The following is a 26,995-nucleotide window of genomic DNA, read 5'->3' on the forward strand; positions in this document are numbered from 1 at the left end:
ATGGTAATGGCTAATATACCATGACGTTTAAAGGAGCAAAATAAGGTGGGAAGCTGACTGGGATGTTGTTTGCCTTGTATGATCAGAAAAAAATTAAGAGTAGTTTAATTTTTGACAGTCACCATCAAAATGGAAAATCACAATATCTCATCAGGTTTTCAAATATAAGTCAGTTTGCAGATTCAGAATCTATTGATTAAAAAAGGAGCTAGTTGTCACTGAAAAAGAATCCTGAAATGCTCTAATAAGTACATATAGTAATTGTAGAAACATCTGTGATTGTTTGCAGGAGTAACTGTTTAGTTTTCAGGACTGTTAGATATAGGGTCAGAGCAGACATTAGTACTGGGAAATTTTAAAAAAAGCAATTATGGTCCTCCAGTTAGAGGCGAGACATATGGAATAAATACCCAGTTGATAGACGGAGTTTTGGCCCAAGTCTAATCTCACAGTAGATCTAGTGGGTATGCAGACATACCCAGTTATTTTCTCCAAATGTATAATTTGACAGATATGCTTAGTAGCTGGAATAATACTCATATTGGTTTGCTTACCCTGTAATTAGAGGCACATAGTGGGAAAGGAAAATGGAGTCTCCTGAAACTGTCTTCCTCTGCCAATATTGTAATCAGAAGCAATACAGCATCTCTGAAGGAACTGCAGAGATTATTAGCACAATTAGACTTGAATGACGTAATGGTAGTGGTCACCAATACATATTGTTGAGTTCCATTGTGTAGGTTTTGCAAAAAAAAAAAAATAGATTGAGGTTGGTAATAGTACATCGCTATAAAAATAACCAGGTGACAGTCCCAATCACAGCTGCCTAGCTTTTATGTGTATAGATCAACACAACCTATGGTACCTAAGATACAGTTATATATTTAGTGAAATCTTTTTTTCACATGGATGTGGGATGGACCCCATATTCATCAACAGAGGGGAATGAAAGAAAGGACTGCAGTGTAAATTCAAAATCTTTCTCCAGGACTATGTTATTTTTCATGCTCTCAGTCATAATATAATTCTCAGTAATCTTGATTGTCTGGACATTCTTTGGAAAGTATACCAATTCACTTTTTTGCCTATGTAATGCTAACTGGATCTGGTGAGCAGACCTGGCGAGTACCTTTATAACTCATAAGATTCATGTTTCAGAGGGTGGGAAGAAAATACCACAAAGATCCAGGGGCCTGTACCAGATATGAAGATTTTGAGGGTCTTAGGGTCTGGGGCATACAGAGCATCTCCTCTAAATTAAAGCATAAGCAATTTTACTTCCCCTAAGAAAGTGTCACATCACTTGATGGGGCTCTTGGATTTGAATCATAGTTTATAATGTCCTTGAAATTACTGAACCAACTAATTTTTATATCACCCAAAAGTCTGCCAGTTTTGAGTGAAAGCCTAGAGAAAAAGCTGGTAGTGTTTGTCTCCTAAGTCAAAGATGCTTTGCAAGCTACTGTACTACTTGGGATGTATGATTTTATAGATCTGATAGAACTTAATGCACCTGGTAGATAAAATGTTCTATTGGAAAGCCCTCTAGAGGAGTCATAGCAGTTACTATCCATTTTCAAAGCAACTCCTGACATGCTCCTGGGCCCTTGTAGAGACTGAACCATGGAATGCCAAATGACTGTGTTACCTGTGCTGTCCATCATGAGTTACATATTATATTCACTGAGTCATAAAATTGGGTGGGAGACATGGTATATTTAGGATGTTAGCCTTGACTTTTCAAAAGCTATTAGTGAATTAGATGTACACCAAGCCCAGAATTTCATCTGTTGCAAAAATGCCTCCCTCTCGACCTACATATATAATCTTATGGGATTGGAAGGAAATACCTAAAACCAATTGACAGAGGAGGAAAGAAGTTATGCCTGCTTCATAGACAAGTCAGAGGATTGGTTGCCATTAGCTGGTTACAGACTGTTGCTCAATTACATCTCTACTAAGGGCTAACCCTGAATGACCCTGGTAAAGAAAATCATCACAATGGGTAGAGCCAATAGCAGTATACTGTATTATGCATTTCATATGAATAATGACACAATAATTTAAAATTCAGAAAAATTTTCTTCCACTTGAAAATGTTAAAACTCTTCATTAAACAACTATTAGATCAAGTAGAAAATACAAATCAAAATAGGTGAACATATAAACATCAAAATAGTGATATATATATCAGAATCTATGGAATATAATGAAAATAATTATCAAAAACAATTTGTAGTCTTTAAATCATATATAAATAGAATTATAAATTAAAATACATAAATCTAATATGAAACACAGAAAGCTAGAAAAAAGATTAAGAAAATAAAGCAAAAGGAAACAGACATAAAGAGATAAGAGCAGAACTTCAGTTAGTTCTGATTGTAAGCTATGTTATAAACTAATCAACATGCTAGTTCTTTGAATAGAACATAAACAAAATATGCAAACCAACATCCAACCTAATCAAGAAAAACAGGGAGAAAACAAACTTACACAGAATAATACACGAAACAAGAGGAAATCATACTAAAACTAAGGACATTTTTAAACTTTTGAGTTAAATCATTTTACACAGCTCTAAGCAGGTAGATATAAAAGCCTACATAAAATGGGTAATCCCATAGGGAAATTATTAACAGTGATACCAATGGAGACAGAAAGTTTAAGAAAATGAGAAAGTTATTAAATTACTACTCCCACCCAAAAGTACAAGACACAGATGACTTTATAATGGAATTTTATGAATTTTTCAAATATTAGATAATACCAATGCTACATAGACTGTTCTTAAAAAAAGATTGCCAAGCTATGGCCAGTGGGACAAATATGGCCTACCTGTTATTATTTTAAATAAAGTTTTATTGGAGATTGTGTAGTCTGGAAAGCCTAAAATATTTACTGTTTGGCCTATTACAGAAAAACTTTACCAACCCCTGTTCTGAGTATAGTTTCAAAAAAGAAAAAAATTCAAATTGTTTTTATGAAGCAATTGTAAGAGTGATAACTAAACCTAATAAAAGTTGCATAAAAAGAAAACTGGTTTTATTGGATGTATTAATACCAATGGAAGAGGAGTGATATCAGCAAAGTGGCAGAATAGGAAGCCTGGGCTTTCATTCTTACAAACACACAGATTCAGCTACAATTCACATATAAATTCCCTTTGTGAGAAATGACAAAGTAATTGAAAAGTTTCTGAACCCCGGGAGAACATGAAACCAGATTCATTAACACCAGTAAGGAAATTCAGGATGCCTTCTTACCAGAAACCTTGCTCCTGGTGCAGTGCCATATGGTCAAGGAGAGATTTCCTAGGTTGCAGCTTCACCTAAGGGAGGTAAGAACTTTGTTCATGTGTTTAGCACCTCAATTTTTCCAAAGGGGCTCCCCAGAGAATTGGCTTCTGTCTTGCCAGTCTTGGAGCACTGACAGCTCTGAAACAGCCTAGCTGCCTAGACAAGAATGGGGGCAGCAAATTGCGCTGATAAACACTTCTGACCCTCCCTGCCCTGCTGCTTAGCACAGAGGACAGATGAAAAATCCCAGCTCTCAGCTTACCCCTTAGGTTGAAAAGAGTGGATCTGTGCATCCAGTGCCCCAGCTTCTTTGGGGGTGCCAAAAGAACTAGCACACATCTCACCAGTCCTGAAGCTCTGATGGGTCTGGAACATCTAGCTACCTGGGGAGAACCAAGGTGGTGGCTTGAGCTGGTAGATGCCATAGCTACCCCACTGGGGTCAGCACAGAGTGAGAAGATAAAGACCACAGATGCCTGTATCTCCATGGGAAAGGAAAGAGTAGATAGAAGTCCTCAGAATCTCTGTCTAGGCCAATTGGTGGGGGACTTCTCTATGAGAACATTTCAGGAAGACTGAGAGAGATGCCTGCTTTGCCTAAAGTGCAGAAAGCAACATAGTGAGTCAAGGAAAATGAAGAATCAGGCAAAAATATTTAAACAAAGAATAAGATAATGGAAACCAACCCTAATGAAATAGATTTATATGACTTACTTGATAGAGAATTAAAATAACTCTCAAAAAGAGACTCACTGAGGTCAATAATGCAATTCATGAACAAAACTAGAATTTTCAGGAAAGAGAAAATATTTAAAAGTACTAAACAGAAGGCATGGATCTGAAGAACACAATAATAGAACTGAAAAAAAAAATCACTAGAGGGGTCAATAGCAGGCTACATAAAGTAGAAGAAAGGATCAGTGAACCCAAAGACAGGTAACTAGAAATAATTCAGACGGAAAAGCAAAAGGAAAACAGAATGAAGAACAGGGAAGAAGGCTTATGGGACTTATGGGGTACAATTAAAGTGGGCCACTGTGTATTATAGAAGATCCATAATGAGAAGAAACATATCAAGGACCAGAAGGCTTATTTAAACAAATGATGAGAGCTAGGTATGGTGGCTTATGCCTGTATTCCCTGCAGTTTGAGAGGCTGATGTGAGAGGATAGCTTGAGCCCAAGAGTTTGAGACCAGCCTGGACAACATGACAAGACCCTGATTTTATGAAAAAGAAAAAAGATGTAACGATTGAAAGCCTCTCAAATCTGGGGAATGTAGATATCCAAACCCAGGAAGCCCAAAGAACACCAAATAAAATGAACCCAAAGAAATCTATGTTCAGATATGTTATTATCAGACTGTCAGAAGTCAAGGACAAAGAAAGGATTTTTAAAGCAGCAAGAAAAAGTGGATTGTCACATACAAAGGAATCTTTATAAGATAATCCACAGTTTTTAGCAGAAAAATTGCAGGACAGAAAGGAGTGGTACAATATATTCACATCCTAAAAGAAAAAAAATACTGTCCATCAAGAATAGTATATTCAACGAAACTGTCCTTCAAAAATGTAAGAGAGATAAAACCTTTCCCAGACAAACAAAAGCTCAGGAAGTTTACCACCACTAGATTTGACTCGCAAGAAATGCTAAAGAGTTCTTTAAGTTGAAGCAAAAGGGAAGCAAGATAGCTGTTGTATTAGTCCATTCTCACACTTCTAGAAAGATACTATCTGAGACTGGGTAATTTATAAACAAAAGAGATTTAATTGACTCACAGTTCTGCATGGCTGGGGAGGCCTTAAGAAACTTACAATTATGGCGCAAGGCAAAGAGGAAGCAAGGCATGTCTTACATGGTGACAGGTGAGAGAGCAAGCAAAGGGGAAATGCCCCACTTTAAAACCATCAGATCTCATGAGAACTCCCTCATTATCAAGAGAACAGCAAGGGATTACATGATCCAGTCACCTGCCACCAGTTCCCAACCTTGACACATGGTGATTACAATTTGAGATGAGATTTGGGTGGGGACACAGAGCCAAACCATATCAGCTCTCTTAGTCCATTTTTCTGTTGATTGTAATAGAATGCTTAAAACTGAGAAATTCATAAAGAAAAGGAATTTATTTATTACATTTATGAAGGCTGGGGAGTCTGAGGTCTAGGGAAGGCATTTGGTGAGAACCTTCTTACTGGTAGGGACTCTGTGGTGTCCCGAGGTGGTGCAGGGTATCACATGGTGAGGGAGCAGAGTGTGCTAATATTCTAGCTCAGGTCTTTCTTCTCTTATACAGCCACTAGTTCTCCTCCTATGATGCTTCATTAATTCATTAACCCATTAATTCATTCATTAGGACAGAGCTTTCATGATTGAGTTACCTCTTAAAGGCCCCACTTGTCAATACTGCTACATTGGAGATTAAATTTCTTTTTTTTAAATTATACTTTAAGTTCTAGGGTACATGTGTGCAATGTGTAAGTTTGTTACATATGTATACATGTGCCATATTGGTGTGCTGCACCCATTAACTCGTCATTTACATTAGGTATATCTCCTAATGCTTTCCCTCCCCCCTTCCCCCACCCCATAACAGGCCTTGGTGTGTGATGTTCCCCTTCCTGTGTCCAAGTGTTCTCATTGTTCAATTCCCGCCTATGAGTGAGAACATGTGGTGTTTGGTTTTTTGTTCTTGTGATAGTTTGCTGAGAATGATGGTTTCCAGCTTCATCCATGTCCGTACAAAGGACATGAACTCATCCTTTTTTATGACTGCATAGTATTCCATAGTGTATATGTGCCACATTTTCTTAATCCAGTCTATCATTGATGGGCATTTGGGTTGGTTCCAAGTCTTTGCTATTGTGAATAGTACCACAATAAACATACATGTGCATGTGCCTTTATAGCAGCATGATTTATAATCCTTTGGGTATATACCCAGTAATGGGATGGCTGGGTCAAATGGTATTTCTAGTTCTAGATCCTTGAGGAATCGCCACACTGTCTTCCACAATGGTTGAACTAGTTTACAGTCCCACCAACAGTGTAAAAGTGTTCCTATTTCTCCACATCTTCTCCAGCACCTGTTGTTTCCTGACTTTTTAATGATCGCCATTCTAACTGGTATGAGATGGTATCTCATTGTGGTTTTGATTTGCATTTCTCTGATGGCCAGTGATGATGAGCATTTTTTCATGAGTCTGTTGGCTTCATAAATGTCTTCTTTTGAGAAGTGTCTGTTCATATCCTTTGCCCACTTTTTGACTATGTTGTTTGTTTTCTTTTCTTGTAAATTTGTTTGAGTTCATTGTAGATTCTGGATATTAGCCCTTTGTCAGATGAGTAGATTGCAAAAATTTTCTCCCATTCTGTAGGTTGCCTGTGAGGAGACATTCAAACCATAGCAATGGTGAAGTAAGACTCTTCAGTGATAGTCACCCTATACAAGTCACCATAATGTAGAATCATTGGGAGTGCTAAGCTTGTTTTGCTGCAACTATATGGTCCCATCTGGGGGTGATGGATCATCAGGAATTAGATTAGTGACAGATCATCTGGAATTAGATTCTCACAAGGAGCATGCAACCTAGATCCCTTGCATGTGTACTTTACAATAGGGTTCACAATCCAATGAGAATCTAATGCTGCAGCTGATCTGACAGGAGGTGGAGCTCTGGTGGTAATGCGAGTGACGGGGATCAGCTGTAAATACAGATGACTCTTCACTTGCTTACCTGCCATTCACCTCCTGCTGTGTGGTCTGGTTCCTAACAGGCCACAGACTGGTACTGTGGCCAGGGTTTGGGGAACCCCTGCTCTAGACCACCTTGGTGTCATGAAAATCCACAACACCATCCAATGGGCTGAAGTACCAGTCTGCATTACCACTGGTTAACTACAGTGGCCTCAAGCCCCCAGTAATCCTCAGTGGCAGGCGGGCTATAGCTACTGAAGGCCTTAGCATGTCCAGGTGCCAGACAGGAACCCATGGCCATGGTGGAATGAACTTGAGTTCTGGCCTGCATGACCGCTGACCAACTACAGTGCCCTTAGGCCCTGAAGAAACCTCAGTGGCAGGCAGGTTATAGCTGCTGCAGGCCTTAGGCATGCCCTGGTGCCATTCTCATCTTAGTAGCAGTGGACTTTGGGTATAAGTTCATCAACCAGAAGATAACTCATGTCTCCTTTTTTCCAACACCAGGCAGCACAGCACAGAGAGAAAAATCATTCACTTGGCGAAGGAAAGGAAAGTATAAGCATAGAGGTTTGCTGTAGAACCCAGTATAGTGCCCACCACAGTAAAACTCAATATCTGGCAGATCCCTCCCCACCACAGCTCCTGACTCTAGGCTGATATGCACAGGCAGAGCCTCTAGACCTGCCCTGGTGTCAGTTAGGAACCCATGGGCCCCAGCAAAGCAGACTCAGAACTCAACCCACATCACTTCTTGCCTACTTCAGCAGCCTTGAGACCAGAATAAACCTTAGTTGCCGTGCTTAATATCACTAATCATTAGGGAGATCCAAATCAAAACTACAATAAGATACCATCTCACACCAGTGAGAATGGCTATTACTACAATTTTTTAAAAATAACAGATGCCAGCAAGGTTGGAGAGAATAGGTAACACTTGTACACTGCTGGTGGGAATGTAAATTAGTTAAGCCATTGTGGAAAGCAATCTAGAGGTTTTCCAAAGAACTGAAAGAAGAGCTACCATTTGATCCAAGAGTGTCATTGCTGGGTATATAGCCAAAGAAATTATAAATTGTTCTACCATGAAGACACATGCGTGTGTATGTTCATTGCAGTACTATTCACAATAGCAGAGACATGGAATCAACCTAAGTGCCCATCAATGGTGGACTGGATGAAGAAAATGTGCTACATATACACCATGGAATACTACATAGCTATTTTTAAAAATGAGGTCATGGCCTTTTCAGCACATGGAAGGAGCTGGAGGCCATTATCCTAACCAAATTAACACAGGAACAGAAAACCAAATACTCCATGTGCTCCTTATAAATGGGAGCTAAACATTGTGTACACACAGACACAAAGAAGGGAACAGTAGACACTGGTGCCTATTTTAGGGTGGAGGGTGGGAGGAGGGTGAGGATTGAAAAACTACCTATCAAGTATTATGCTAATTACCTGGGTGACAAAACTATTTGTACACCAAACCCTGATAACATGCAATTTCCCCATGTACGAAACCTGCACACGTACCCCTTAAACCTAAAATAAAAGTTGAAAAGAATTTAAAAAGTGTTGGTTTTTTAAAAATATAAACAAAATTGGCAAACTTTTAGCTACACTAAGAAAAAAGAATGAAGACCAAATAAATAAAATCAGAGATGAAAGAAAGTTACATCTGATACCACAGAAATTCAAAGGATTGGCAGACTCTTATGAACAATTTTATGCCAACAGATTGGAAAGCCTAGAAGAAATAGATAAATACCTGGATACCAAAACCAGGTAAGGACATAATAAAAAAGAAAACTACAGGCAAATATTCCTGATGAACATAGATGCAAAACGTTTAACAAAATACTCAACCAAATTCAACAGCACGTTAAAAAGATCATTCATTATGACCAAGTGAGATTTATTGCAGGAATACAAAGATGGTTCAACATATTCAAATCAACAAACATAATACATCATATTAACAGAATGAAGGACAAAAACCATATGGTCATTTTAATACATGGAGAAAAGGCATATGACAAAAGTCAACATTCCTTTATGATATAAATTTTCAGTAAATTAGATAGAAGGATTGTACCTCAACCCAATAAGGGCCACAATTGACAAGACCCACAGCTAACCTCATACTGAATGGGAAAAAGTTAAAAACTTTTTTTCTGACATCCGGAACAAGGTAAGGATGTCCACTCTTGGCAGTCCTATACAACATAATACTGGAAGTCCTGACCAGAGCAACTAGGCAAGTGAAAGAAATATAAGGCATCCAAATTTGATAGGAGGAAGTTAAATTGTCCCTTTTTGCTGATGACATGATTTTATACATAGAAATCCCTAAATACTCCACTAAAAGGCTTTTAGAATTTATAAGTGAGTTAAGTTGCAGGTTATAAAATCAACATGCAAAAGTCAGTAGTATATGTATATGCTAATAGTAAATTATTTGTGAAAGAAATAAATAATTCTATTTACCATATCCATTAAAAAAACTGGAAATAAATTTAAGGAGGTGAAAGGAGGTCTCTACATTGGAAATTATAAAACATTGATAAGAGAATTGAAGAAGACACATAAATGGAAAGCTATCCCATATTCAAGGATTAGGAGAATTAATATAGTTAAAATATTTTTACCACTCAGTGTGATCTATAGATTCAATACAGTTTCTATCAAAATACCAATACCATTCTTCACAGAAATAGAAAAAACATCACAAAGTTTGTATGGAACCATAAGAGACTCTAAATAACCAAAGCAGTCTTGACCAAAAAGAACAAAGCCGAAGGCATCACATTACCTGACTTCAAAGTATATCACAATGCTATAGTAACCAAAACAGCATGGTGCTGGCATAAAAACAGATACATAGGCTGATGGAACATATTAGAGAGCCCAACATAAAAATCCACACATTTACAGCCAATTGATTTTTGACAAATGTGCCAAAAGCATGCAATAAAGAAAGGAAAGTCTCCTTAATAAATAATATTGGGAAAACTGTATATGCATATGTGGAAGAATGACATGAGACACTCTTTTCTCACTATATTAAAAAATTAAAATAGATTAAATAATTAAGTGTAAATCCTCAAACTATGAACCTACTGGAAGAAAACATAGGGGAAATGCTTCATGACATGGGTATGGGCAAGGAGTTTTTTGAATAAGAACTCAAGAGCACAGGCAACAAAAGTTAAAATAGACAAATGAGATTATATCACACACAAAAATGTTTGCATAGCAAAGGAAACCACAGAGTGAAAAGACAATCTACAAGTGAAATGTTAGTTATAGAAAAATAAATATGTTCTTACTCATATTGGAGGGCTAAACAGAAATTCTGCTCACAGAATTAAAGTAGCATTGTCATTATTAGAAACTAGGAAGAGTAGAAGGCAAGGAAAAGAAAGGGAGAAGTTGGTTAATGGACACAAAATTACATCTATATGGAAAGAATGAGTTTTAGCATTCTGTAGCACTATAGGTTGAATATGATTAACAATTATTTAGTGTATATTTATAAAAGCTGAAGGAGAAGATTTTGAATGTTCATAACACAAATAAATGATGAATATTTAAGGTGATGGATATGCTAATTATCGTGATTTGGTCATTACACATTGTTCAAATGTAAAAAAGCACTCTCTCTTATAAACATGTACAATTACTATATGTCAACTAAAAAGAAAAAGAATGACACATGTCAAATTTTTAAAAACCCTATGAGAGGAGTACCATTACACATGAAACAATTAAGGCGGAATATGAATTAACTTACCCAAGATCGTGTTGCTTGTAAGTATCAGAATTAGTGTTCAAACCTAGGCAATGTGGCTCAGAGTCAATGCTCTTAACAATCACACTATAAGAACAGATATAATAAATATCTACTTACCTGGAGGATATAAATTCTATTTTTATTCTGAGTTCTGAATCAAAATGGTAATTCAAAGGCAATGAGAACATTAACTTCATCACCATCATTTAGGCTCAAAAGAAAATGGTACATATTCTATTGCAACCAGTCAGGATTAATTCTCAAATGTATGAAACTTGAAGAGGGAGGACAATGCAAAGGAAACCGTACTTAGTAGCAGAATAGTTATTACTATAAGCAGACTTCAAAGTATGTTGGACAAACCATCACTTATGCTGAAAGTGACAATAAAAGACTTGGAGAAAAAAAGACAACCTACAGAATGAGAGAAAATATTTGTCAACTATACATTCAAGAGTATAAGGGACTCAGACAACTCACCATAAAAAACCAAACAACCCAGTTGAAAAATGGACAAAATAGACATGTATATGCACATGTGGAAGAATGACATGAAACACTCATTTCTCACTATATTAAAAAATTAAAATAGATTAAATAATTAGGTGTGATTCCTCAAACTATGAATGACAAGAGACATTTTTCAAAAGAAGACATATTATAAATGGCCAACGAGTATATAGTGAAATGCTCAACATCGCTCATCATCAGGGAAATGCAAATCAAAACCACAGTGAGCTATCACCTCACCTCATTTAGAATTGCCATTATCAAAAAGACAAAAGATAATAAGTACTGGTGAACATATGGAGAGAAGGTAATGTAAGTTGGTATAACCATTGTAGAAAATAGTATGGAGATTCCTCAAATTAAAAATAGAAATACCATATGTGATCCAGCAATACCACTACTTGGTATATAACTAAATGAATTGCAGTCAATATATCCAAGAGATATCTGCATTCCCATGTTCATCACAACATTATTCACAATGGCCAAGATATGGAATCAATGTAATTATCCATCATTGGATAAATAGATAAAGAAAATATGGTATATATTCACAATGGAATACTATTCAGCCATATAAAATGATGAAATCTTCTCATTCGGGACAACATGGATGAACCTGGAGGACCCTACGTTAAGGGAAATAAGCCAGAAACAGAAAGACAAATTCCATATCATCTCACTCATATGTGGAATTTTAAAAAATTGATTACATTGAAGTAGAGAGAGGAAAGTTACTTACCGGCAGCTGAGGTGGTTAATGAGGAGGAATGGATGAGGACATGTTGGTCAAAGAATAACATAATTACAGTTATGTAGCAGGAATAAATTGTAAGATATCTAATGTATTACAAGGTGATTATAGGTAATGATATATTGCACTGTTGAAAAATATAGAGTGTAGATGTTATGTGATCTTATCACAAAATGATAACTATGTGAGGGAATGCTTTTGTTAACTATAATAAGTTTAACCATTCCACAATGTATATATATTTCAAAATACTGTGTTATATGTGATAAAAACATACAATGTTATCTGTCAATATAAAAGAAATAAACTTTTTAAAGACTGAAAAAATACCGAAATTGAAAGAAAAGTATGTTAAACAGCAATGCAATAGCAGAAGGAAGTGTGAAACTTAGGCCAGATATGGTGGCTTACACCTGTAATCCCAGCACTTGTGAGGCCAAGCCAGGCAGATCACCTGAGATTGGGAGTTTGAGACTAGCCTGACCAACACGGAGAAACCCTGTGTCTACTAAAAATACAAAATTAGCTGGGGGTGGTGGCACATGCCTGTAATCCCAGCTATTTGGGAGGCTGAGGCAGGAGAATCACTTGAACTCGGGAGGCAGAAGTTGCGGTGAGCTGAGATTGTGCCATTGCACTCCAGCTTGGTCAACAAGAGTGAAACTCTGTCTCAAAAAAAAAAATGTGTAAAACTTATTGATAAGGGTAAATATACAAACAAATTCAGAATACTGTAGCGTGAGATGATGATGGGTACATCACTTAATTCTATTAGGACAGTGCAAAAGTAATTGCAGTAAAGTAATTCAAAGGATACAATTAGTAAAAATAACTCTAACTGAAAATTATGTTAGAAGATACACCATATAAGTAGATGAAAATTGTGACAACAATACTATAAAGTATGTGTCAGGGGAAGAGAAGTTTAAGTGTAGAGTTTTGGTATACTATTGAACTTAAGGTGTTATTGCTTAAAATAGAACATTAGATTTTATGTAAGTCCTAAGGTAACCACACACACAAAGAATGCCTAAGAAGTTACACAAAATAAAAAGAAATCAAAGCATATCAATAAAAAACATAAAGGAAGACAGCAAGAGAGGAAAGGACAGACAAAAGGGTTATAAGACAAACAGAAAACAACTAAGAAAATGGCAAATCATTCCCTGTCAATAATTATTTTAAATGTTAATAAATTGATCTCCCCAATCGAAAGATACAAAGTACCTGAATTGATTTAGAAAAATAAAAAATAAAAAACAAGACCCAACCATATGCTGTCTACAGTAAACTCCCTTTCCATTTAAGGATATATAAAGACTGAAAAAGATGTTTCATGCAAATGATAATTTATGCAAATAGTAAACAAAAGTGAGGAGGGATGGCTATTATTATTGCAGACACCATAGACTTTAAGTCAAAAATTATCATGAGACAAAGAAGGACAATAAAAAGGTCTATCCACCAAGAAGAAAATAATGATTATAAATATATACACATCTGATATCAGAGCACCTAAATATATAAGGCAAATATTGTCAGAACTGAAGGGAGAAATAGATAGCAATGCAATCATAGTAAGAGACTTCAGTACTCTGCTTTCAATAATAGACAGATTATCCAGATATATTAAAAGGAATCAGCGGGCTTCAATAACACTATAGACCAAATGGACTTAACATATATACAGAACTTTCCACCCAACAGCAGCAAGATATACATTTTTCTCAAGCACACATGGAATATTCTCCAAAATAGATAACATGTTAGGCCATGAAACAAACCTTAATACATTTAAGAAGATTGAAATGATACCAAGTATCCTTTCTGACCACAATGTAATAAAACTAGAAATCAATAGTGGAAGAAAACTCCAAAATGTATAAATATATAGAAATTAAACAATACATCCCTAAACAACCATTGCCTCAATAAGAAATCAAAAAAGAAATTAGAAAATATCTTGAGACCAAAATGAAAACACACTCTACCAAAAATTATGGGATGCAGCAAAAGCAATACTAAGAGGGAAGTTCTAGCAATAAATGCTTACATTAAAAAATAAGAAAGACCTGCAAACTTACAACTTTACCTCAAGGAACTAGAGAAGAGCAAACTAAGCACAAATGTAGTGGAAGGAAGGAAATAAACATTAGAGGAGAAATAAATGAAATGGATAAAAAAATCAACAAAACTGAGAGTTATTATTTGAAAAGATCAACAAAATTGACAAACTCAGCTACACTAAGTAAAAAAGATTTAAAATTCAAATAAATAAAATCAGAAATGAAAGGAGTGATTTACAACTGATGCCACAGAAATAAGGATCATAAGAGACTAATAAGAACAGTTATATACCAACAAACTGTATAATCTAGAAGGATTGAGTAAATTCTTAGAAACATAAAACCTGCCAAGACAAACCATGAAGAAACAGAACGTCTAAGAACTAGTATAGAGATTGAATTAGTAATGAAAAACCTTTTAACGAGGAAAAGCTCAGGATGGCTTCACTAGTGAATTCTACCAAAAATTTGAAGAATTAACATCAGTCCTTAAATTAAAAAAAAAAAAAAAACTTGAAGAGGGGAAAACATTGTCATCAGCATTACCCTGACACCAAAACTAGACAAATATATCACAAGAAAATAAAACTGTAGGTGAATATTTATGATGAAATAGATGCAAAAATCCTCAACAAAATACTGGCAAACTGAATCCAAGAGCACGTTAAAATAATCATGCATCATGATCAAGTGGGATCTATCTCTGAAGTGCAAGGATGATTCAACACATAATAATAACACTGTCTGATTTTAAGCTAAATTACAAGGCTACAATAATTAATGTGTATGACAATTGCATAAAAACAGACATATAGACCAATGGAACAGAACAGAGAGCCCAGAAATAATCCATACATATGTGGTCAACTGATCTTTGACAAGGGTGCCAAGAATACACAGTGTAGAAAGGATAATATTTTAAACAAGTGGTATTGAGAAAACTGGATATCCACATGTATAAGAATGTAATTAGACCTTTTTCATACATCTTACTAAAAACATCAATTCAAAATGGATTAAAGCCTTAAACATGAGACCTTAAACTCTGAAATAAACATAGGACCTTAAACTCTGAAATATGTAGAAAAAACGTAGAAGAAAAGCTTCATGACGCTGGTTTTGACAATGTCATGGCTCTATAAACTTGACACTGAAAGTAACTACAATGAAAACAAAAATAAACATGTAGGACAAGGTCAAACTAAAAAGCTTCTGCATAGCAAAAGAAACAATCAGCAGCGTGAAAACACAATGTAGAGAATAGGAGAAAATTTTTGCAAGCCATGTATCTGTAAAGCGTTAATCTGCAAAATACATAAGAAACTCATACAACTCAATAGTGAAAAAAAAAAAAATCTAGTAACCCGATTTTAAAATGGGCTTAAGTCTTAAATAGACATTTCTCCAATGTCTATACTATAAAGCATGTGTCAGGGCAAGAGAAGTTTTAAGTGTAGAGTTTTGGTATACTATTGAACTTAAGGTGTTATCAGCTTAAAACAGAGCATTAGATTTTATATAAGTCCTAAGGTAACCACACACACAAAGAATGCCTAAGATCAGGTATATGGAAAAGTGCTTAATGTTACTAATCATTAGAGAAACGCAAATCAAAACCAAGAATAGATACTAGGATCATTATTATGTGTATGTATTTTAAACCAAAAGACACCTTTTGACAAGAATGTGAAGATATTGGAACACTTGTATGGTGGGACTGCAAAATGGTTCAACCACTATGGAAAGCAGTGTGGAGGTTCCTCAAAAAATTAAAAATAGAACTACCTATATAATACAGCAGTTCCATTTCTGGATATTTATACAAGAGAATTGAAATCAAGATCTCAAAGAGAAATAAATCACAATACTTTTGGCAATAGCCAATATGTGGAAATGGCCTAAATGGCCACTGGCAGATGAATAAACAACATGTGGTTACCCAGCCCTTATTAGGGCGGAAGAGTATCCCTTCGTGTACCTATAATACACGTGGTATTTCTACAATGGAATACTTTTCAGCCTTAATAAATAAGGAAATTTTACAGTATGTGACAACATGGATAAACCTGGAGGATATTATGTGAAGTGAAATGACCAGTCATAGAAAGACAGATTCTTCACTATTCAACTTATATCAGGTATCTAAAATAGTCATATATATAGAATCAAAGAGTGTAATGGTGGCTGATGGGCTGGGGGAGGTTGAAATGCAGAGATACTAATCAATGAACTTAAAGTTTCAGTCAGGCAAGCTTGATTGATGTATAAACTTTAGAAATCTGCTGTGCAACATTGTATCTAGAGTCAACAGTAATGTACTATATATTTATAAATTTGTTAATAGGGTAGATCTCATGTTCAGTGTTCTTACTACAATAAAATAAAATATTAATGGAAAAATCTTAAATAAAATATTAGGAGACAGAATCCCACCAGCACATTAAAAAATAATTCATTATGACTAGTGGTGTTTTACTCCAGGGATGCAAGGATAGATACTATTACAAAATCCATCAATATAATTTATATCGCTAATAGGTCTAAGAACAAATGATTATCTTTATTGATGCTGAAAAAGTCTTTGAATAAAATTTAGCACCCATTGTATTTCCAGTTTTGATAATCAGATCAGTCCTTCCACTGGGAGAATTCTATACTCTACAAAAATATAATTTAAAACATGTCATCAAATTATTTTCAGCAAACAAAATTTGCAACAATTCATCAACATCAAATCTTACTAAGGAAAAACCTAAAAGACTTGTTTAAGAAAATGAAAATGATCTATTATATAAGAACAGAGATGAAGAAAAGAATAAAGAACCACAAACGTGTTAAACTAAGGAAATATTTTATAAAAATAATAATGACTTCTTGCAGTGTAATATATTGAGAATTATGATACAAGTTGGGATGACGTTCACTAAATTTAATTGCCAATGTCTTTATGATGGTTAATTTTACACATCAAACTGACTGGATTAAGGAATACTCAGAGAGTTGGTAAAACATTATTTTTAGTATGTCTGTGAAAGTGTTTCCAGAATAAATGACCATTTGAATTAGTAGACTGAGTGAAGAATATCTGCCCTCACAAATGTGAGTAGACATTATCCAGTTTATTGAGCTTAGGATAGAACAAAAAAGACGAAAGGTGAATTTGCTCTCTCTACTGGAACTGGGACATCTATCCTTTCCTGCTTTTGAATATCAGCTCAAGGTTCTCAGGACTTCAGACTCTTCTTACACCAGGCCTCTCCCACTTCTCTGGTTCTCAGGCCTTCAAACACAGACTAAATTACAATCCCAGTTTTCCTACTTAGTCAGCTTATAGAGAGCATATTGTGGAACTTCTAATCCTGCATAATTACATGAACCAATTTGCATAATAAATTCCTTCTTATATAGCTATACAGATATATATCCTATTGATTCTCTTTCTCTGGAGAACCCTGACTAATACAGTCCTTATAATTTCCAGAAAGTAGCACAAGTACTAGTTTACATTATAATTTGATAAGTTGTGAAAAATTTTTATTCTGGTGGGTAAAATATAATAAATGTATGTATAATGGATAAGTTAATAGAGTGGAAAATTAGGATAAGAAAAAACTACTAACCAACTCCCTTCCCAGAAAAAGGGAGGACACATTAACAAATGGGACAAATACAAGATAAGTAGGTAGCTTTGTTCTAAAATATGTCAGCAATTATATTAAATGTAAACTGACTAAATAGGCTAATTACCAGACAATAATTTGCAAACTGCTAAAACAACAATATGCTGTTACAAGAGATACATTTTAAACTTACAGATGTAGAAAAGTTTAATGCAAAACTGCAAAAGGATACAGTATGTAAACCATAACCAAAGAAAACTTGTGTAACTATACTAATATCAGAGGATACAGACTTTAAGGCAAAAACTTTTTTAAGGATAATATTTTATAATAGAAATTGGTTAATTCAGCAGAAGATGTAATAATCCTAAATTTGTATATGCCTAATGATGACATAGATTTATAGTATACAGGTAGTGCTTACTTTGCATGGTACCACGTTAACTAAAACATGTGCTTATCTGAATTGTGTTTTCATTTTGCATGGAATCATGATGTGTGTGTATGTATAATTTGATAGAACTAAAAATATTTTTAAAATTGGACAGAACTAAAATGAAAAATACTCAAATCTACAATTGCAGTTGGAGATTTTAACAAACCTCTTCCAGTCACTGAGAAAACAAGCAAACAAAGAAATAATTAGTGTGGATAAAGAAAATTAAAACCACATGATTAACAACTTAACCAAGTTGACACATATAATACATTATGTATATAGTACTAGCAGACCACACATTATTTTCAAGTGCTTATAGAGTATTTGCCAAAGTTGTATATTTGCTGAACCAAAAAACATGCCAATAAATTTCAGAGGATTAAAATAATACACAATATATTCTCTAACCACAAGAGAATTTAGCAAGATTATCAATAAGAAAAAGATAAATGAAAAATCCCCTAATTGTTTAGTCATTAAGTACTACACTTCTGAATAGCTTCTATGTCATAGAAGAAATCAGTATAAAAATTAGAATATATTTTAAACAAAATTGCAATAACAATGTGACATATCAAAAACTTGTGCAATGTAGCTAAAGCTGTGCCTCCAGGAAAATTTATAGTTTATATTGCATTTATTAAAAAGTGAAGAAAAGCTGAAAATCTGTGATCTTAGTATCCAACCCAGTAAGCTAGATAAACAGTGAATTAAACCCAAAGAAAGTAGTAGAAAGATAACAATAAAGATATAATGGTTAATTTTATGTGTCAACTTGACTGGGCCTTGAGGTAACCAAATATTGGTCAAACATCATTCTAAAGGTTTAGGTGAGGATGTTTTGGTTGAGATGAATATTTAAATCTGTAGACTGAGTGAAGCAGGTTGCCATTCCTAATGCGAGTGGGTCTCATCAATCAGCTGAAGGCCTGAATAGAACAAAAAGGCTAACCCTTTTTCAAGTAAGAGAGAATTCTTCCTGCCTGACTGCTTTTGAACTGAGACATCAGCTTTTTCCTGCCTTTGGACTCTAACTGAAACATCGGCTCTTCCTGGTTCTTGAGCCTGCTGACCTTCAGACTGGAACTATACCATTGGTTCTCCTGGTTCTCAGGTCTTCAGACTCAGACTGGCACACCATCAGCTCTCCTGGATCTCCTGCTTGCCAGCTCACCCTGCAGATCTTGGGACTTGTCAGCCTTCATAATCACGTGAGCCAATTCCTCATAATAAATATCTTTTTCTATACATAGAAAAACATCTCTTGGTTCTAATTTTTTGGAGAACCCTAATTCAAAAGATGAGAGCAGAAATTAAAAGAATAGAAAACAAAAATTTAGTACATTAACAAAAGCAGTTATTTGAAAATACTAACAAAATTGATGCATCTCTGGCAAGTCTGATCAAGAATGAAAGAGAAGGCACAAAAAATCACAACCAATTTATGCTCCCCCTAGTAGTACAGTTGGTTTAACTTTTCAGAATCAGTCAATGCAATTCACAGAAATAAGGAGAAAAATATATGGCAATAAAAATAGCTAATAAGCAGCATTTAATAAAATTTACCCTCTCTTCATTATAAAAATCTCTTGGTACACTAGGGAAAGAAAGGAATTTCATTAATATGAACTTTGTTAATTTTCCCAAAGCTATGAAAACATCCTCCTTAATGATGAATTAATATTTTTCCTCCTGAAATGATAAATGAGACAAAGATGGCTATGATTTATTCCTTTAATTTAACATTGTACAGCTATTCACAATATTGGTCATTAGATGAGAAGGAATTGGAACTCATATACATTTTGTGAAAATGAAAACATGAAGTGGTTGGTATAACCACTTTGGAAAACTGCTTGGCAGTATCTATTAAAGTTAAACATACTAATATCCTATGGATCAATATACATTTAACAGAAATGCATATATGTATTTACCAAAAGATATGTACAAGGTTGTTCATGGCAGTATTATTACATCAACTGTAAAATGAATAAATTAATTTGTGGTAGTGCCATAGCCAAACAATGAAATGCTATTTTAATAATGAAATTAAATTAACTAATGCTACAAATATAATAGAAATAGAAGCAAGAAAGAGAGCAATATGTATTGTATAATTCTACCTGTCTAATTCGAAACAGGTAACAGTAGCCTATAGTGTTAGAAGTCAGTATAGTGGTTATTTTTAGAGAGGAGAGTGGGAATATTAACTAGGTAAGAGTATGAAATAGGCTTCTGTGAATGGCTTGTATTGTTTTTCTTGTATTACTTGTCTTTCTATTGTGTTTTTTAACGTGGATTGTAGTTTCATGGGTATGTTTACTTCATCATAATTCATTAAATATACATCTATAATCTGTGTACATTATATATATTTCAACAAAAATATTTATTTTAAAATTAAACACCTATTCCTAATAAAAGAAATGTATAACATATAAATCAATTTATACTTCTTTAAATCTCTCTCTCTCTCTCTTTCTATGCCCTCTCCCTCCCTCCCCAGAATTCAGGATCTTATTTAATGGGGAAACACTAGAGGCATAGCCACCAAAGTCAGGAAGAAGGCAAGGATGCTTAGCCTCTCTACTATTTTTAATACTCTAGGATGATTTTTAGCAAAGCAGTTAGATAAATACAAACAATTACAGACATAAAAATTAGAAAAAAATAAAGTAGTCTCTATTTTAGATTATATGATAATATATCTGGAATGGCAAAGAGAATCAACCTTAAAATGAATACAAACAAAATAATTTAGAAAGGTGTATACTAAAATCTAACTATAGAATTAATACCCTATTAGAAAAGGTAATGAAGAGAAGAACCCATATAAAATAGCAATAAGAAAGTTAAAATAACTAGGTATAAAATTAGCAAGAAAACCAATATGTGGAAAACTTTCAAACTTTTCCTAAAAGATATAAACATATACTCAAATAAATAAAAGGTGGTATCCTTTGCTCTTGAATAAGGTGGCTCATTATTTTTAATTCTGCTTTCTGAGATTTACTTTTTTCTTTACTTTTCAAAGTCAAATGCTTATATCATTAAAACATTTTCAGTTTTTCTTCTCTATGTACATATTTACAAAACCATAAAATTTCCTCTTAAGATTCATCTGTGTCTTGTGAGGCATTTTTGTTCAGTTCTGTTTTATATATTTCATTATGATTTCTTCTTTGCTTATTAATTACCTACAGATATATTTTTTAGTTTTCAAAATATTTTTGTCATGACTTCTAATTTTATTTTACTGTGGTTAGAATATAATATCTACAATTTTGATTTTTTGGTATTTAACAATTAATTTGTTATTCACCAAATACCTATTTTTTTCAGACACTAGTGTAGTTTCTAATGATATCATGGTGAAGAAGTAACCCTACTTCTTTGCCTTTATGGTACTTGCTTCTATTGTGAGAGACATTTTCTGTTTAAAAAATATGTATATATAATTTGTGGTTTGGGCATTGTTCCTGTTTTGGTGTGGTCAAATATTGCAGAGTGCTCTTATTTTTGTCTTGGTTCCTCATGGTCACAGAGTGGCCTTGTCTAATGTCTCCTGGATGTCAGGGGGATTCTTTTCTCTTTTCTAATTCTCTAACTGATTCTAATATCATGTTTTCTAAATCATAATCTTGTATACTTATCTCAACAGTTTATGGTGTTTTTGAGGTTCAGTATGTTATATTTTGTGATTTACTGGGGCTATTGCTAGCAATGTTTTATAAGCAAAGCAACTTTTATCTTTCAGATATTTACTTTAATAAAATATAATAGTGTTTTAGGATATTATTTTATTAAATCTTGGGGCTCAAATTTAGAAAGATTATATTATTCATTTTATTGCTTAAGTTATATTTTCTAAACTTTTTAGGCTAATGAATCTCCTTGCCAATATCTCCTTGCCAAGAGTCTCATACACTCAATAAAGTTGGTTTTATTGGCTGGGCATGGTGGCTCATGCCTGTAATCCTAGCACTTTGGGAGGCCAAGAGGGGCAGATCACTTGAGGTCAGGAGTTCGAAACCAGCCTGGCCAACGTGGTGAAACCCCATCTCTACTAAAAATACAAAAATTAGCCAGGTGTGGTGGCAGATGCCTGTAATCCCAGCTATTCAGGAGGCTGAGGCACAGAATCTCTTGAACCCAGGAGGCGGAGGTTGCAGTGAGCAGAGATTGTGCCACTGCACTCCACCCTGGGTGGCAGAGTAAGACTCTGTCCTCTGTCTCAAAAAAAAAAAAAAAAGAAAAGAAATTGGTTTCATCGTTCATCATTTTCTCTTGTATGTAAAAAAAATCAATTTGAAGTTAAAACATATCTTAGTACACTTAGTACAGTCATATCAATTTTATTTTAAGAAATACTACTCAAATATGTATTTAGTTTTGACATTTTCACTTAGCAAGTCATATATGCCATTTACTTCAAGTTAACATGTAAAAAGCTCAATTTTTTGTCATTTTTAACATTTATTGTGTGTGGTTTAATAACCAAGCATTTTTGTTATAACTTCAAAAATAAATGTATATTGCTTTAATGAACTGATATTTGAAACCTTTTGTGTTTTTACTGCGAAAACTACTAGCTGGTTTACTTTTGTTATTTTTTGTGTCTCATTGTAAGATGTCGAGATAAGTGATAAGGTCTCAGGATGCTCTGCAGGCTTAGGTTATCACCACCACTATATTTTCTGTTCTTACCAATGGTTTTTTGAAGTTATTGATACATCTTTATCCAGTGTATAAGAATTTTCATCAGAGGAATGCTACTAATGTATTTGAAGAAAATCATCTTAAGGCAAATCTATCAGAAATATATCATTATTTTAACATTGGCTATTTTTATCCTTCCTCTTATTTTTTTTCCCTAACCAATGATAGGTTAAATTTTCTGTCATTGGTAACAAAAAAATAGGAAGGATACAAATAATAATTGAGAATCATTTAACAGCAAAAGTTATCAGTATGGCTAGCATTGTTTAGCTTAATGACTGAGTCTTAAAGATGATCATATTATAATCATGATATGTTCTAAAATTCTTCTATTTTAAAGAAATAATATTTTATTAATCATCTTATTTATTGATTTAAAAATAAATATTAATCTTTTTAATGACGTGAATCTCTAGAATAACTTTATAATCTTCAGAGGGTTCATAAAACATCAGTTTAAAATATTGAATTCGGTCAAAGAGAAAATAGGATTTGGTAGAAGAAATTTGAAGCCAAATTTGAAGCCACATTTCTCAAGTGCATAGGACTGAATGGCATATACATAGTTCATTAATCTTATCCCATTTCATGTTTTATTTCATCTTCGTTTTCTATCCCATTTTTCTTTTCTTCCAATTTTCATACTTATTTTATATCATGTCATATATATTTATATTCTTCCTTATTTCCTCTTTGAAATTAGGTGATTTATTGGTAAGTGTTCATATTGAAGCAGAGTTTGCCATTTTTTAAATGTAGAAAACCTATATTCAAGTTCTAGAAAAATTTATTCTAAATAAGGTTGTGTTATGTGGTATGATTTTACTTTATTAACATTAAACTTTATTTGAAGCAAGTTAAAATTAATGTTAGAATTAAGAAAATGATTGTTCTAATGTTTTCCAGCTGCTAATAGGTTATGAAAATGGTACTGTAGTATTCTGGGACTTGAAATCTAAAAGAGCAGAACTGAGAGTTTATTATGATGAGGTAAGTGATTTCTACCGACATGTTTGAAAGAGTATTGTGACGTTATGCCTGTTTACTACTTTTAAGCTTTGCACTTTACCAGTATGTTTAGCCTTGGAAAGTTGCCTGATTCTGACCCAGTGCTTCACACTGTCTTTTAGTATTTGTGTAAGTTCCATCTCTAGAATTTTCTTTTAAGAGGAAATTCTGCCTTGACTGCCTATTTCGGGGCCCTCTTGTGGCATCTTATATACTTTGCATTTGTTAATAGATCCTGCCTTGTCAATCTTATATACTTGGGTGCCTGTCACCTGTACTATATCCCCAACTTTGTCTCAACTGCTTTTCCTTTCTGTAGGCTCCATGCTACGTTGTGCCTCATTGTCCTTAAGGTCTCTAAAGACACTATTCACACCTTCCTTAGAAAATTCCTTTTCAGTGGCAAGAAGTTCAAGTCAGTTTGAAAGGTCTTGTCTTCTAATACTTGCCTTCTTAGAATAAAGAAAAATTTTGTAAATAGTAATACTTATTAAGTGACCAGATATTAATAAGTGACACTTATTAAACGACAAGACCTTGAAGTAAGTTTTATTGTATGTAATTGAGACTTGATTAAGTTTGTATTTAGGGGAAGCAACAAACTCCTATTCATCAAGGAATAATCTCCCAGTTGACACTTCAGTTGTTCAAATATTAATTCCGGGCCATTAATTATTTTTCCATTCAGAAGAGGCTAATAAGAAGATGGTAAAACTGGGGGCAACAGATTAAAAGGGAAATTACCTTTTGTATCTGTGGAAACAAAGGTGATCATCTGTGCTATTAATTCAATTTGAAAATGGTGGGAGTAGGAAGAGATAGGAGGAAAATATATGTCAAAAATTTATGTCCAGTAAAACCTAATCTTATATAGGAAAAGTGCCAAATAATTTAAAGCAGCACTGAAATAATTAGAAAATGAAACACACACACACATTTATTTTAGAACACTTCCTCATTTTATCATTGGAGGGATAAAAAAAAGTCTCCAGATGAACCTGTAGTCACCCTAGAATACTTTACATGTTCTCTCCCATCCCCCTCATAACAGTTAATTTTTTAAGTTTCGGTGCTTAAAGATATAAGCCTTCACCTATTTCATAAGCTGCACAATTCGTTATCAGTCATTCTCATAGTGGTAAAAAAATGTTTAGAAATAAAATAAAATGGCAGCTGGGTAATTTTTTCACAATTGGTGAAAAATAATCTGATAAGTAATATCATGCAGTTATGTTCTTTATAATCAAATTCTTCAGCATCTTGAATCATAAGAAAAGAAGGTCTTAGGGAGCTAAGCTAGGATTTTCCTTTTGTTATACAAATCATAAAGATGGGGATGGATAGTGCTCCTTCTCTTCCCTCTCTCAACACTAGCAGCTAAATAAGAATACAAACACCATGGGAATATTTAGCCAGTTGGAATTAGAATAACCAGCTCAAAAGAAAACCCAGAGGAAAATGCTGAATCGTCTAGCTTTCCTATGGCCTTAAAAAGTATGGAAGAAACGTTTTGAGCCTTAAAAAGAGAGTAAAATTTCAGTGAAATTTTAAAATAAGGATTTGCAGCTGCCTAAGTTAGTACAAATATATGTAATTTATACCTAGAAGTTATTGACATCTGATATATGTATGTAAATATATCATCTTTATCTACTTTAATGTGTCATTATATGCTCTATTGTTTTAATAGAGATAGTTAAATACTTCATTTCACTACCAAACTTTTCAGCCTCTCCTCAGCACTTTACCTCTCATATCTAGAAAGCATGCTTAATACTTACCTGAAATGGTTTTTCTTAAGTCACCAATAAGCTCTTCATTACTACACACAGTGACCTCTTCCAAGCCTTTAAATTCCTCACTAAACCTGTGGCTTTACCTCAGTTTCTCCTCCTTAAAATAATTTATTCACTTGTCTGTGTCTTTCCACCTCATTTATCATGCACCTTTTTCCATAACTGATTTTTCCCTTAGCTCTCCTTTACGTTACTGATATTCTTCAGGATATTATGTCTTTACCCTCATTTCTTCTCTCTCTAATTTTTACTTTCTAGTGTTTATATTATCTCTTATTTCAAATATTACCTTTATGCTAAAAAAAGAACATCCATATATCTGTAGCCTTTACCTCCCTCTTGAACTCTAGATCTAAATATCTAACAATATATTAGATAAATCCAGCAAAATATCCCATTGGCACTGAATTTGTATTTAAATATCTAAACCTCCTTCTATGTTTTCTTCTGGTTTTTAAGTCTTGTTTAGTTAATTCAGTTTAGACCCCTCAAAGTAATATTTGTCTCTTCCATCATCGTGTTGTATATGCAATCAATTTCTGCAGGCTTTCTGATTCTGATTTTATATTGTCTCATTTATTTCCTCTTTTCTAATTCCCACTTCCAATGTCCTAGTTTAAGTTGTTATCTTTTGCCTGGATGACTATAAGAGCATTTTAACTAATCACAACCACTTTTCCTTTGATGTCTTACCTCTTCAATATATCCTTCATTAACAAGATTATCATTTTAAAACAGATTATGGAATTCTCTACAACAGAACCTTTGAATAGCTCTCAATTGTCGACAATACACAGTCCATATTGCTTGACTTGAGATTTAAGGTCCTAGTGCTATCATTCCTCTTTAGTTAAATTTACAACATCCTTCTACACATTCCCCACATTTCAGACATATTACTATCTTCCATATATAACACTTATTGCTTATCTCTGAGCCTTTGCTCCTTCTAACTTCTCATCATGAACTGCCTTCTTTCCTCTTCTGTATATCAAAATTCTGTTAGGTCTTTAGCCCCTGTAAAACTATTTAGACAATTTAACTAGCCTCTTCATAAATAGCCATTGATGAATTCAGTTTTGTTTTGGAAATCCAAGATTATTTTTAGAAACAAATATATGAATTTTACTTTCACATTAACTGTAAAATTTTTCTTTCATTATGTCAGTAATTCTTAAGTAATCTTTCACAAAGAAATCCCTCAGAGTTTGGCCTGAGGAAAATTTTTTAATTTCTTAAGAACTGCTGTATTTCTTTTTTTCCATATTGTTATCCAGTTTTTTGGA

At 33.9% G+C, this 26,995-nt stretch overlaps 1 protein-coding gene across 8 annotated transcripts in view; it reads left to right on the plus strand.

Moving 5' to 3' along the window:
• STXBP5L (syntaxin binding protein 5L) overlaps positions 1-26,995 on the plus strand; it is a 507,233-nt gene that overhangs the window by 217,514 nt on the left and 262,724 nt on the right. For 7 of the 8 annotated variants that reach the window (XM_003825169.4, XM_008950467.3, XM_003825168.4 and 4 more), the window contains exon 8: positions 23,812-23,895. In XM_003825169.4, coding sequence (XP_003825217.1) covers positions 23,812-23,895 — 84 coding nt within the window. Of the gene's footprint in view, positions 1-19,297; positions 19,395-23,811; positions 23,896-26,995 lie in introns of all 8 variants that reach the window. The other variant, XM_055110336.1, reaches the window with a different exon arrangement.

This window comes from Pan paniscus, chromosome 2 (genome assembly GCF_029289425.2).
Source record: "Pan paniscus chromosome 2, NHGRI_mPanPan1-v2.0_pri, whole genome shotgun sequence".
NCBI classification, from domain to species: Eukaryota; Metazoa; Chordata; class Mammalia; order Primates; family Hominidae; genus Pan; species Pan paniscus.